The following is a 14,100-nucleotide window of genomic DNA, read 5'->3' on the forward strand; positions in this document are numbered from 1 at the left end:
AGAGCTGCAACGTGAAGCCGGTTCTGGATGATTTGACCACTCTGGGTCTCCATTCCCCCAGACTGTGCACCAGTGAAGGCAAGGCCTCTCCATCTCGTTCACTCTGTGTGTTCCCACCCATGGGAAAGGGGCAAGGGGCTGACAATGCCAGTGAGGTGAGAGGAGGGCGGGGAGGGGGCTCAGACCTGACCCTTGGAGGCTTAGAGGCTCATGTGGCATGCGGCTTTATCTCAGGCAGTCAGGATGCCTGTTGGGGTGTTGGTGAGAGGACACAGTGGGAGCCTGTCTGGAGATGTCCTGGTGGGGGCTGTACACTGGAGGGCAGCCCTGACCAGAGGATGGGCACACTTTGAAGCCTGAGGGTCCGTGAACCAGTGACATTCTCGTTGTGATCTGCAGAACTTGGGGTGCATTGTGGGAAACTGGAAGAGCAGAGGCTTGAACTCCCAGCAGTGGCCTGGTCAGGCATGATGGGCTACATGTGGGAGGGGAACGGGGGCATGCGAGGTGGGCATCCCCTTCACCTGGCAGGGAGAGGCGACCAGACCCAACTAGAGACTCGGAGTCTTTCTGGGCCTCTGTGGCCTTCAGGAGGGCTGCTTGCCAAATCTCCCAGGCAAACCCAGGCTCTGGCCAATGGCACCACCAGTGTCCCAGCATTACCAGCCCAGGGGAGCACGGTGCTGAGTTCTGAAGCATGCACCACAGCCTCCCAGGGGTGGGAGGTCTGCCAAGTGCAGACCATGTCTCCCCTGCCATGTCCTGTGTCCCCTATGCCATGTCCCATGCCCCCCCCTCCCCACCAGGTCCCAGACCTTTGGGACCTGAGTACCTTGCAGGCCTGTGGTCAGCACCCCAGGGCCCTACAGCTCCTCTGTCCCTTGGTTGGTTTGCCCCCCTTTCCTGAGGCTCTTGTGGAGGCGTCACTGAGGCTGGTGGCCTGTGCAGGTCAGGGACCTTCAGTTGGCAGCAGCTGCATTGATTGAATGCCGACAGTGTGCCCTGTGCTTGGCATCAGCTCTTTTATCCCCAGTATTGTTTTGGGAGCTGCTGGACAGTGAGGGCTGAGGAGCCTTCTTTCTCCTGGTTTCTTGGAAAGACCAGTGCCCACATTCCTGGCCTTCATTTGTGGGCAGGCGTCCGTCCCAGGAATGGGAAAGCAAGTTCCAGAGAGCTGGAGGCCGTGGGGAGAGAGCAGAGTACTTGGCCTTGGCCTGGGGTGGGTGAGGCATGGGCTGGAAGAGTCCTGGTGGGGGTTCTTGACCCCACAGTGGCCTGACCCTAGAGGTGATGGCATTGTTCCCTCCTTTCGTGTTCGGGGGGGCGGTGTGAAGTGATGCATTAGGGCCTCCTAAACCATTCATTCTTTAATATATTCAACAAGTTTTCCAAGATGAAACAGCAAAGGGGACAGTGGTGCTGGAGGGGAGGGGGTGTGGGGGTGAGCAGGGCAAGGGGGAATGGACCACAGAAATTCTCATATACTGGGAGGGTGCTGGTGGTCATGGCAAGGTTTTACGCAGGACCTGAGAAAGCTCAGATATCCTTTTGTTTAGTCTTATTTATTTTAATTTGATGTGAAATTCACAAAACATCAAATCTACCATTTTAAAGTGAACAGTTCAGTGGCATTTGGTGCATTTGCAGTGTTGTGCAAACATCACCTCTATCTAGTTCTATCTATTTCCCTCACCCCCAAATGAGACCCTGTGCCCATTAGCCGTCACTCCCCACCCCCTCCCCCAGCCTGGCAACCACGAATCTGTTTTCTGTCTCTATGGATTTGCTTGTTCGGGATGTTTCATAGAAAAGGAATCATACAATTTATGACCTCGCGTGACTGGCTTCTTTCACTCAGTGGGATGCTTTGGAGGTTCATTCACATTTTAGCATGAATCAGCTTCATTCCTTTTTATGACTGAGTACTATTCCATTGTGTGGATGACCGCACTGTGTTTATCCTTGTACCCTTTGGTGGACATTTGGGTTGTTTCCACCTCTTTTTTTTTTTTTTTTAAACTTCATTGTTTGTTTTAAGACAGCCTTTGCCTCCTGAACGCTATTTTGAGGTGCAGCAATCTCTGTTTAACTTGCTCCATCCCCCCCATTGAACTACCCCCATAGGAAAACCCATCCTCTTAGGGTAGATAGTCTTGGTTTTGTGGCTTCCCCGCAATTTGCTATGCCCCACCCCCTGCCCACTTCATTGGCCATGACAGACAGGGAGATCCAACCCACTCCATCACATCCTGGGCCTGGGTTCAAATCCTGCTCTGTTGTCTTATAGCTCTGGGACTATGGACACACTACTTATTGTGTCCCTGTCTCTGGAAAGTAGGACCAGTGGGCCTTTCCCCTCCACTAGGCAGTCACCAAGTAGACCCCAGAGCCAGAGTCTTTGGAAAATGAATTTGTGGTCATGTGGCTGCCCTCCCCTGGGGTGTTGAGCACAGGAGCTCACTGGGAAGGTGTCAGAGTAGCTAGGCCTCCAAGAAGGTTGGCCTCTCCTGTCCTGTGACACCCCTGACTCTGGGGACCAGAGCTGCCTGGAAGTCGTAGGTTCCCCCTCCATGCCCGCCCTGGGGCTCTGTGCCAGCACCTTAATCCCACGGCCACCCTCAGCGGGGACAAAAGAGGGCTTTGCCCTCTGGGGTGGCTTGCTAGGGCATGGGGGACAGTCCCGTGACATAGAGAGTTGGTCTGTCCACACTATGGAATATTAGTCAGCCACAAAAAGGAGTGAAGCTTTGATTCGCACTACAGCGTGGATGAACCACGGAGACGTGCTGAGTGAGAGAAGGCCGACACTCAAGGCCACACAGTGCATGATTCCGTTTACGTGAAGTGTCCGGAGGAAGCAAATGCAGAGACAGAAAACAGATTGGTGGTTGCCAGTGGCTGGAGGAGGGGGGTGAGGAGGGACTGCTGATGGGGTGGGGTCTTATTTTGGGGGGATGAAGATGTTCCGGAACTAGCTAGAGGTGATGGTTGCACAACGTTGTGTATGTACTAAATGTCACTGAATTGTTCACCTTAAAACGGTGAAGTTGATGTTATGTGAATCTTAGCTCAATTAAAAACCAAAATGGGCATTAGAGCCTCCTCAGGTCCTAGGAGAAACCCTGCCCCTTTCACAGGTGGCAAATGAAAGCCGGAGAGGCAGTGTCCTTCGCTAAGGCCAGTTGCCAGGCAGGTGGTCGATGCAATGTGGACCCAGGTTTTGTTTCTGCTTCTCCAGGGCTGGTTCTGGGGATTTTGCCTGTGCCTGGGGCAGCTTCAGAGCCCAGGTGAGCGAGCCCAGTGTCCTGGGCAGAGACTAGACAGACCTGAGGCCTCTGAGCTCAGCCCCAACCTCTGCTCTCCTGCAGCATGGCTGACAAAAATGGAGCTCTCAAGTGCACCTTCTCGGCGCCCGGCCATAGCACCAGCCTCTTGCAGGGCCTTGCTGCCCTCCGTGCCCAGGGCCAGCTGCTGGACGTTGTACTCACCATCAACAGAGAGACCTTCCATGCACACAAGGTGGTCCTGGCTGCCTGCAGCGACTACTTCAGGTGAGCACAGGTCTCGGGGGACAGGCCAAAGAGGGCCCACCCAGCTAGGAGGGAGTTAGCTCAGCGTCAGCCAGCCAGCTAGCCCAGCCAGGATGACTCTGAGGGAAAGTGGCTGGTGTTGGCCACACATTCAGTAAACCTGGAGCTTTTTCTAGGTTTGTAACTTTCTCCAACTTTTGGGGGACATTGTGCAGGCAAGCAAAACATGCCTGGGGAATAGAGGTGGCCCATGGGCACCCAATTAGCAGCTTCTGCCCTGGGGGAGAGGCAGGGCTTGGCCTTGTTTTCATTCTGTCTTTATTTGACACCTGTGTGTACTGGCACTGTGCTTGGCCTTGGGGTCCAGCAGAGATAAGACAGACACAAGTCTCTACCCCCATAGGTTCCTGTACTCAGGCTGAGGAATAGGAGGGACGCCCAGATGGGGCTCCCCACACGTGCCAGGCTGTGTTGTAGTCCTCTCATGACAGGTGAGGCCTTCCTAGGTGTACTGGTCAGTCTTCTACGAGAGCCCTTTCCTAAAATCCCCTCCCCTGGGCTGGGTTGTGTCGGGGAGTGAGGGCCCCTTGGAGCAGGGCTAGGGTCGTTCTCACAAGCTGGGGGCTGTCACGGGCTGAGGATAGTCTTCTTCATTTCCTCAGTGACCAGCTGGCCAGTTCCTCCTGCCAGGCTGTGACCCTGCCAGAGAGAGCTGGGGTGCTGTCCTGGGGGTGGTTCTCTGGCCCCACTTTGCCAGTGGTAGCCGGAGTGCCCCTGCAGATTGCCTTGCAGAGCCCCAGCTTAGGTGTGTTCCAAGGGCTGCATGGTCCTCGAGGCTAGGGTGGCAAGGCTAGGATGGCTTGCCCGGTACACCCCCCAGCTGCCCGCCCCCCAGGCTCAACAAGGCTGTTCTGGGGAGCCAGAGCAGCCAAGCCATCTGGGGCGCCGTTTCTATTTTTATTCTGGATTTGGGGACGGGTGGGCCGGCCCAGCCAGAAATGCCCTTTAAAGGCTCCTCTGCGCTGGCACTGTAGCCGGCGAGGCCTTAAAAGGCAAAGCTCCCTCCCGTCGCCGTGGCTGCCTCTGCCTTCGATGGGCTGATGGGACTCATGGGGACAAGAAGGGGCAGGGTCCGGGGGGCTGCCCGAGTTCTGCTCCTGGAAGGCTCCATGGTGCTGCACAGAGTCTTGGGCAGTTGTGAGTTCTTGGCCCCGCAGCAGGACGAAGCTCAGCTGTCCCCACTCTGGGACCTGAGCCCAGGCCACACTGGGTGTGTGACTAGGCGACAGGCATCTGTTGGATGAAGGGATGAGGGAAGTTCCTTCTCCTTGGTCAGCCGTCACACTGTGTGCTTGCCACATGAGAGGAACCTCTCATGAACTCCTGGAGGGTGCTGGGGTTCTTGCCCCTCTTCCGATGGGGGCTCCCCAAAGGCCGTGGGGTGGTGTGACCCAGGTCCTGTTTCTCTTACTGGTGCTCACATTAGCGCCACTTCCCAGAGCAGGACAGAAAGGCTGACAGCTAGTGTCACTCACTGGGGGTGGGGGGTGTCTCACAGTGGACTAGGGCCCCTGTGGGCCAAATGGTGGGTTTTCCTGACTGTCTGGGCCTCTCTCTGGAGATGACAGTGACCTTAGTGGGGCTTCCTAGTGGGTGCTCTGACCTGGGGACCCTCACCCCCTCCCCATCCCTGTGTGACAAGACTAAGACTCGGGCTCGGGAAGATGGAGCCACCTGCCCATGTGCCTGCTGGTGAGGGGCTGGGCTCTGAGAACCATGGTGCACGGGGTTCTTGGGGTCCCCACCTTGTCTCCTGAGCCTGCCGTGTGTGTGGTCTTATAGGGCTGGGTGCCAAGGTGGGGCTGGCACTTGTCTCATGGCCAAAATCAACGTTTGGCTTTTTCCTGCCCACCTGTACCTGCCCTGCCATGAGTGGGCCCTCGGCCTCCTCCCTCTGAGCCAGGTGGGTCCCAGCACTCCACACCTCTGGGTAGGCTGGACGTGGCTCCACGCAGAGGGGCAGAGTGGGGAGCTGCTGTTTGTAGGAAGACGCATGGCTTGGTGGATTAAAAAAAAAATTTTTTTTTTTAACATGTCTTTTAATGAGCATCTGGCCCCTTTCCCTGGTTGGCTGTGCCCTGCTCATGGTGTCCAGGGGTCAGGCTATTCCCGGGTGGCTGTGAGGCCCCTTGGCAGCCCTGAGCCCACATGCTGTGTTTCTGAACTTCAGGGCCATGTTCACGGGTGGCATGAGGGAGGCGAGCCAGGATGTCATCGAGCTGAAGGGCGTGTCCGCCCGCGGCCTGCGGCACATCATCGACTTTGCCTATAGTGCCGAGGTGACGCTGGACCTGGACTGCGTGCAGGACGTGCTGGGTGCAGCTGTGTTCCTGCAGATGCTTCCCGTGGTGGAGCTGTGCGAGGAGTTCCTTAAGGCCGCCATGAGTGTGGAGACCTGCCTGAACATCGGCCACATGGCCACCACCTTCAGCCTGGCCTCACTCAAGGAGTCTGTGGATGCCTTCACCTTCCAGCACTTCCTGCAGATCGCGGAGGAGGAGGACTTCCTGCACCTTCCGCTGGAGCGCCTCGTCTTCTTCCTGCAGAGCAACCGGCTGCAGAGCTGCGCTGAGATTGACCTGTTCCGCGCCGCCATCCGCTGGCTGCAGCATGACCCGGCCCGCCGGCCGCGCGCCAGCCACGTGCTCTGCCACATCCGCTTCCCGCTCATGCGGTCGTCAGACCTGGTGGACAGCGTGCAGACGCTGGACATCATGGTGGAGGACGTGCTGTGCCGGCAGTACCTGCTGGAGGCCTTCAACTACCAGGTGCTGCCCTTCCGGCAGCACGAGATGCAGTCCCCGCGCACGGTCGTGCGCTCCGACGTACCCTCCCTGGTCGCCTTCGGTGGCACGCCCTACACCGACAGCGACCGCTCCGTCAGCAGTAAGGTGTACCAGCTGCCTGAGCCGGGCGCCCGCCACTTCCGGGAGCTCACGGATATGGAGGTGGGCTGCAGCCACACGTGCGTGGCCGTCCTGGACAACTTCGTGTACGTGGCCGGGGGCCAGCACCTGCAGTACCGCAGCGGCGAGGGCGCGGTGGACGCCTGCTACCGCTACGACCCTCACCTGAACCGCTGGCTGCGCCTGCAGGCCATGCAGGAGAGCCGCATCCAGTTCCAGCTGAATGTGCTGTGCGGCATGGTGTACGCCACGGGCGGCCGCAACCGGGCCGGCAGCCTGGCCTCAGTCGAGAGGTACTGCCCGCGGCGCAACGAGTGGGGCTACGCCTGCTCCCTGAAGCGCCGCACCTGGGGCCACGCGGGCGCCTCGGCGGGGGGCCGCCTCTACATTTCCGGCGGCTACGGCATCTCCGTGGAGGACAAGAAGGCGCTGCACTGCTACGACCCTGCCGCCGACCAGTGGGAGTTCAAGGCACCCATGAGTGAGCCCCGCGTGCTTCACGCCATGGTGGGTGCTGGCGGCCGCATCTATGCCCTTGGCGGCCGCATGGACCACGTGGACCGCTGCTTTGACGTGCTGGCGGTGGAGTACTACGTGCCCGAGACAGACCAGTGGACCAGTGTGAGCCCCATGCGGGCCGGCCAGTCGGAGGCTGGCTGCTGCCTGCTGGATAGGAAGATCTACATCGTGGGGGGCTACAACTGGCGCCTCAACAACGTGACGGGCATCGTGCAGGTGTACAACACGGAGACGGACGAATGGGAGCGCGACTTGCACTTCCCAGAGTCCTTCGCAGGCATTGCCTGTGCCCCTGTCCTGCTGCCCCTGTCAGGGACCAGGAGGTAGCTCCTGGGACCCCTGGGACCCGGCCCAGCCTCATGCTGTCTGTGCAAGGGGTTTGGTGAGCGCATGCTGGGGCCGAGAACTACAGAACCACCCCTGGCCCGTGGGCTGACGTCTTGGGGCCTGCTGTGTTGGTAAGGCCCCTCCTGGGGTCCCTCATCCGTCCCGGAGCAGATCCTGGCTTTGTGCCCACCTAGGGAACCCGCCAGCGATGAGGCTGGTGCGTCATGGCAGCAGAGTCACACCCGAGGTTTCCTCACCTGCCCCACATCCCTTCTCACGGAGGGGATCGGGGTCTCCTTTGAGGTGTGGTTATGTGGCTTTGTCCCACTTCTCTCCTCCCCCAGCTCGGCAGCCTCAGACATTCCGATGCGAGCTCTTTGACATCGACCCCCAAATCCATGGTTTGCGCCTTGCCCCCCCAAGTTTCTTGCAGCATCTATTTTTTAAAATAAACACCACCCCTAAACTCTCTGACATGTGGACCTCTGGAGCTGGTGAGATGGCAGGGGGGCACCCAGCTCAGGGCTGACCTCAAGGGTGGGCATGGTTCTGCCTCTAATAAGCCCAGGCTGCCGGGGTGGGAGGGTGGCCTTGGAGGAGAGTCTCACACTTGTCTCCATGCCTGTCCTCGGTCCCAAAACCTTCGGTGTGTGCAGTTGTCCACTTTCAGAAGGAGAAAACACAGCCAGCTCTCAGAGACAGTCCTCACAGTTGGCCAGCCTTCCATTTGTTGCTGGGCTTCTTGTGGGGCCTTGATGAGGAGGGGCCAAGCTGCCCCCGTTCCCGTCCTCACCCCCTGGTTCAAGGGAGGCACCTGCTTTAGGACTCATAGTGTGTCTACATTCCTACAAGTCTCATGATTTTTATTTCTCTCCCTTTCTCCCACCCTCCACTCCTGCCTTGTCCCGTGTTCAGGTTGTCAGGCCACCAGGCCTGGGCCCCCTCAGCAAGGGAAGTCAGGCGGGTGGTGCGGCCTCTTCCCTTCAAGGGCTTTGTGGCATCTCTGGCCACATTTGTTTTGGTGTCAAACCTCTAAAGCTGTTTATTATTATTCGTATTATTATTTTGGTTCTGTTTTGGTTTTTTTAAGACACCGGCATTGCTGTCTTATAAATGGGATTTGTACCCTCGGGGCAACTTAAAGTGTCTCTTCTGCTGCTAATGGACAATTGATGTTGTGTCTCTGTGACCCACTCACCGTGTAAAGAATTAACCTCATATCTTAGCAGATGTCGTCTCCTAATATTTTCCTTCATTTAATAAAAATGTTATGGTGAAAAGATGGAGCAGGCCCAGCACCGAGCTTGTGGGGCCTGATGGGTCACAGATTCCTCATGTCATCTATGTGGTTAGGGGCTCCCTTCCCCTCTTTTGCCCTTTTCTAGCATTGCAGAGGAGCTGGAAGGGGGGCTGGCCTTTGGCTCAGGGGTGTGGGACAGAGAGAAGTGTGGCCAGAACTTCCACCAGGTGCCTGGAAGACAGGGCAGATCTGCCCTGGGCTGGGTGGCCTTCGGAGAGACTCTCTCCAGGTTGTTACATTGGCCTGGTGGCTTGGCCCCTTGCCACCAGACAGCCCCCAGCTCCTGGCAGGTTGTCTCCATCTGCTCAGTCCTGGGGTGTGAAACTGTGGAGCTGGGGAGCCCCTCTCCCTGGAGGCCGTGATGGGGGAGACGCAGGGCAGGTCCTAAAGGAAGCATGAAGTCATCACCATTCCATATGGGTCCAAGAGCTCTGTGAATTGCCCCCAACCCCTGCTCTCATGGCTGGCCTTGCCGCGAACCGGGCTGTATGCTGGTGGAGAAACCCTGCTGTGCATGGACAGCTTTCTGAGGGGAGGCGTCCAGGTTCACCCTCCAAATGCACCCACAGGCCTGGTGCTCCCGTACAGCGCCACTGGGGCCCCAGAGCGTGGCCGGATGTGTGGGTGGGGGGCAGCGTTGAAATAAAAACTGGGTTGGGAACCAGGAAGGAGCCCATGCTGCCAGGGGCATTGAAAGGAAAGCAGCAGCCCTTGGGGACTTACCAGAACATTCCAGTCCCTTTTCACCCCCCCAACCTGAGCTCCCCCAAAGAGAACCCTTCCCTGCTAGAGGCATGGCCCCTTCAGGGGGGCAGTGAGAATCTTTTGCCAGCTGCAAGTCCCCCCAGATCAGCTCACACCTCAGAACATCTTGTCCCCAATGAGCTGGCAGGGGTGCTGGTGCAGGGGGGTTGGGTTGGGGGGGCGCTGCCGTATCTAACCGGGTCGATTGTGCATAACCGTCTGGACTAGTTCATGGAATGTTCTCAGGGGCCCCCTGCCCCTCCCTCTTGCCCCCCCCCGGAAGAAAGGAAAATTATTTTTCGTATTGTAAACTTTAAACACGAAAAAGCTGTTTTTAATTTAGCAGAAACTGGCTTGAATCTTCACTTTGTGAACATTTGTGTCCTTCAGAGAAAGGCGGAACATGCATTTGCACACACAGGCTTGCACAAATGCACGCACATGCGTAAGCTCACATGCACACCTGCACTCATGCATTGTGACATGCACACTCACATGGTCACACCGGTGCTCACACGTAGCCTTGCTCAACGCCATGCTCACGTGCTTGCTCACACAAACACACTCACACTCACCCTTGGACCAGCCTGGGCCTCTGCATAGCACCCTAAAGGGGTCTGGAGGCTGTCACCTCATCTCCTCCCTTTACCTTTCATCCTGGGTGGCTTGGGCCATGAATGGACAGCCACTGTGTGTAGGGACTGAGCTTGGGGAAAGCCCGTCTGCTTCCAGATGGCCTGCTTCCCCACCAAGGCCCTGGATGTGGCCGGCAGGAGCTTCCCTCCACACCTGGGCTCGGGCTGTGGGAAAACACTGTCTCCTGGGACGGTGGGATTCAGGCCCGCTAGAGGCAGGCCAAGTGTGACTTCTGGGGCCTCGCAACAAGTGAGGCCAAGGGGGCCTCCGGGGAGCTGTGTGAGGTGGGAATCTGCCCCGGACCTGGCCAGCTTGGAAACCTGCCCCTGGCTTTGTCTCCGAGAACGTAGCTCCTTCTCCTGTGTTCTCACAGGCCCCGGAGATTTTGCTTCTCATGGTGGAGACTCTATGCACGGGTTTTATTAGGGGCACCTGGCCTTGGAGGCATGGTCCGAATGTTTACCGCACAAGCGAGAGGTCCTGGGTTGGGGAGGTGGGAGCAGAGCCTTATCCACTCCAGGTCCATGGGTACCATCTGCCTGTGGATCCCAAGGACAAAAGGGCCATGGAGCCGCACTCCTGCCTACAGCAAGGCCCCAGCTTACATCTTGTGGCTGACCCTGCTTATTGCCATCCCGGCAGCCACTTCTCCCTCCTCACCAACAGAGCCCTGATTTGGTGCCAGCTGCAGTGTGCCCAGCCTCGGGGGTTAATTTAGGATTTGGCTGAGCCATTCTTGGCAATGCCTTTTGCCGGAGTTGTTTTTGATTTGGGCGCATTTCCCAGATCTGGCCAGCAAGCTTTAAGGGGAGGTCTGGGGTAGGGGTTTCTGGACACAAGTGAGGCCTTATTGCCCCCTTTCCTCCTTTACTGCTTCCTGTGAGGACATGATGCCAGGAGCTTCTGCAGCCATCTTGTGGCCATGAAGAGCAAGTTAAGCGAGGTGCAGAGATGCCACCTCCCAAAGCCCTGAAATCACGGGGCCACCTGTCCCACCCTGGAACCTCTGACCTCCAGACTCCTTTTTATGAGAAATCACAATGCCTGTGTTGCCTAAGATACTAGTGGTCAGACATTCTGATACTTGTAACTCAAAGAGTTTCAAAATTATATTATAAATGTAACATGCTGGGGATTGCCCATCTTATATAAGTCAGGGTTTTTATTGCAAGCAACAGAAACTGCCTCAGGCTGATTTAAATGGCCAAAATGTGCATTGGAAGGCTGTTCGTTTCCTCACAGAAGTGGCAGGAAGGCTGGAAAACCAGGCTCAGAAAACAGGAGAAACCAAGGGGGCGAGGCAGCCAGGGCGATGAGCTGAAATCATGCCGGAGAACTGGTTGGTGGAGACACTTCTGCCATCGCCATGGAATCCAGATGCCTCAGTTGGCACTGGCATCTGCCTGCGCTTGGTACTCAGCCTTAGCTGCCCCTGAAAACCAGATGCCCCTGTCTTGATGCTACCTCTTTGTGCCACTTGTTCCAGAGCACGAACATCCTGTTGGCTTAGCCCATGCCCTGTGTCAACGCCCTAGCTGCCCGGGGAGTGGGGAAAAGAGTACCTCAGTGTGTTAGCTGCTACTGCTGGGTAACAAACAGCCCCGCGTCTCAATGACATGCAAAAGTGGATGTTTGTTTTTCCTGTGTCTGTGACTCAGTTGGAGGGTGATTGTCTGGGCTGCCCTCTTCTGGGCATGCTCTGCCTCCAGGTGCAAGGCTGTGGAGTAGCCGGGAGTCTCAGATCCACCTGCCTCACAGCTTCGGACTAGCAGCTGGCCAACTTATGTTCTATAGTTCTGCAGCAGACAAGCGGAATCATGTGACCCTTCTAAGGTCCCGATTTGGAAACTGTCTCTTCCTTCTGCCCCTATGCTTTTGGCCAAAGCAGATGACATGGTTAAGTCCAGAATCGGGGCTGGGGACATATCCTCAAACTTAAGAAGGAAGACTGTACCTAGGAGTGTTGCAAAGGGCAGGACACAGGAACAGAGGGGTACTGAGGCCCATCATTTGATCAGTTATACCAGTGGCTTTGAAGCTTTTGTTGTCAGTGGGGCCTACTTGACATTGTGGGGACTCCCCAGACTTGGATGGAGACTCAGATCCTGGGCCACCAAAAAGAAAAGCCTGCTCCACGGCTCCTGTCACCAATCGACCCCCTGGTAGCGAGTCCTCTTTTCTGTCATGGGGTTTGGGGCTATAAGCGTCCTGGGCTTTTGGGCTGCAGGGAGGGGGTCTGTGTGGGGAGTTCAGTGGGAGCATGACCAAGTCTCAGGGCACTGTGGTGTCATTGGAAGACCTACCTCAGACATCCCCTCAGCATGGGTGGTTTCCAGGGAGACACTGGACTGTTGGCACTGCCCCTGTCCTGCCATCCCATAGAGCCGTCCCCTGGGCCCCTGCCCCCTCAGTTCCAGCTTCTTGCTACCCTCTTGGGCAGCCCTGCCCTGTCCCCCCACTTTCAGCTACACTCAGTCTGGGATGGGGGGACAAGGGGCCTAGGTCCTCAGCGAACCCCTTCCTATTCCATGGTAAGGGGTGAGTTCCATGCCTGGCATTTCTGGCTTCTTTCAGGTTCTCCCCTTTGCTTCGTAATCAAACCCGGGTCTTGCTTTGCCTTTCAAAACTTTGATGAGGGCCTGGTTTGGAAGTCAAAGACGGGCCCTGGATGGTTTTCCTCTTTGCCTTCCCGCTCCGATGGCCCGAATTCACCTCTACGAGATGTGGGTACCCCGGATTGACTAAGATTCCATATAAGGCAGTGCAGAAAAGCAAGGCATGAAAACTAACATCTCGAGGTAGGGTTTTCTTCCCTAACAGTTATTGAATGCTTGCGAGGAAGGCGGCGCTGAGCTAAGTGCTTTACACGCGTTATCTATTTAATCTTTCCAAGAGCCTGCAACGAGGAGTAAGTACCACCATCTGCATTTAGCACAGGACAGCCTGGCTCAGAGAGGTGAAGTCACTTCTCCGTTGTCACACAGGTAGAGAATTGGTAAGGGCTGGACCACAAAGGAATGCTCAGGAGTTTAGATTTATTTTATTATTATTATTATTTTAAAAGATTTATTCGAGTAATTTCTACACTTAATGTGGGGCTTGAACCCACAACCCCGAGACCAAGAGTTGTGTGCTCCTCCAACTGAGCCGCCAGGCGCCCCAGGAGTTTAGGTTTTAATTTAGCTTGTATTTAGAAGCTTCATGCTGAGGAGTGCTATGGCCTGGATGTAGATGAAGGGCATTCTAGGCAGGGAGACAGCCTGTGGCAGAATGCAGCAAGGCTGGAATGGTGGACGCGAGAAAGGGAAGAGTGGGAGAGATGCTGGAGAAGCTGGCCAGGAACAAAAGGAGCTAGGCAGGACCATGAAGCAGAGGAGAGAAAACCATATCCTGCAGGCGGCAGGAAGTGGTTTAAAAGGACTCACTTCTTAGGTCACACTTGGATGTGCTGTGCAACTAAAGTGAAACTATTCAACAAGTGGACACTCCCAGCCCCTTTGGGTTAGGGATCGCTGGAGAAGAACCTAGGGCCAGGTGACCCTAGAGGGAGGAACACAGCTCTCCTTAGGGGTCAGGATGGGCTTTCGGGAGGGGGGGGCATTTCAGGTGGGTTTTGAGGGATGAACAGGAGTTTCTCAGGCAGAAAATGATTACAAATACTTCCTAACTCTCCCTCTGTGCCTAGTTTGTGTTAGTTCTGGGGAGCCAGTCAGGCTGAGCATCCAACTTGTGATTTTGGCTCAGGTCATGGTCTCATGGGTTGTGAGATCAAGCCCAGGGGTCAGGCTCTGAGTTCAGCAGTCTGCTTGAGATTCTCTCCTTCTCCCTCTTCCTCTGCCCCTCCCCTCACTTGTGCGTGTGCTCTCTCTCTCTGTCTAAAATAAATAAAATATTTATTTTTTTAAAAGATTTTATTTATTTATTCAACAGAGATAGAGACAGCCAGTGAGAGAGGGAACACAAGCAGGGGGAGTGGGAGAGGAAGAAGCAGGCTCATAGCAGAGGAGCCTGATGTGGGGCTCGATCCCATAACGCCGGGATCACGCCCTGAGCCGAAGGCAGAGCTTAACCGCTGTGC

At 56.3% G+C, this 14,100-nt stretch overlaps 1 protein-coding gene across 8 annotated transcripts in view; it reads left to right on the forward strand.

Moving 5' to 3' along the window:
* Window positions 1-9,552, forward strand: part of KLHL26 (kelch like family member 26) — a 28,503-nt gene extending 18,951 nt beyond the window's left edge. For 6 of the 8 annotated variants that reach the window (XM_002912810.4, XM_034658095.1, XM_034658094.1 and 3 more), the window contains 2 exons: window positions 3,369-3,551; window positions 5,761-9,550. In XM_002912810.4, the coding sequence (XP_002912856.2) occupies window positions 3,369-3,551; window positions 5,761-7,342 (1,765 nt within the window). In that variant the 3' untranslated portion in view covers window positions 7,343-9,550. Of the gene's footprint in view, window positions 1-1,442; window positions 2,912-3,368; window positions 3,552-5,760 lie in introns of those variants that run through there. The other 2 variants (XM_034658093.1, XM_034658099.1) reach the window with 2 other exon arrangements.
* Window positions 9,553-14,100: the final 4,548 nt, after the last annotated feature.

Source organism: Ailuropoda melanoleuca, chromosome 4 (assembly GCF_002007445.2).
Source record: "Ailuropoda melanoleuca isolate Jingjing chromosome 4, ASM200744v2, whole genome shotgun sequence".
NCBI lineage: Eukaryota > Metazoa > Chordata > Mammalia > Carnivora > Ursidae > Ailuropoda > Ailuropoda melanoleuca.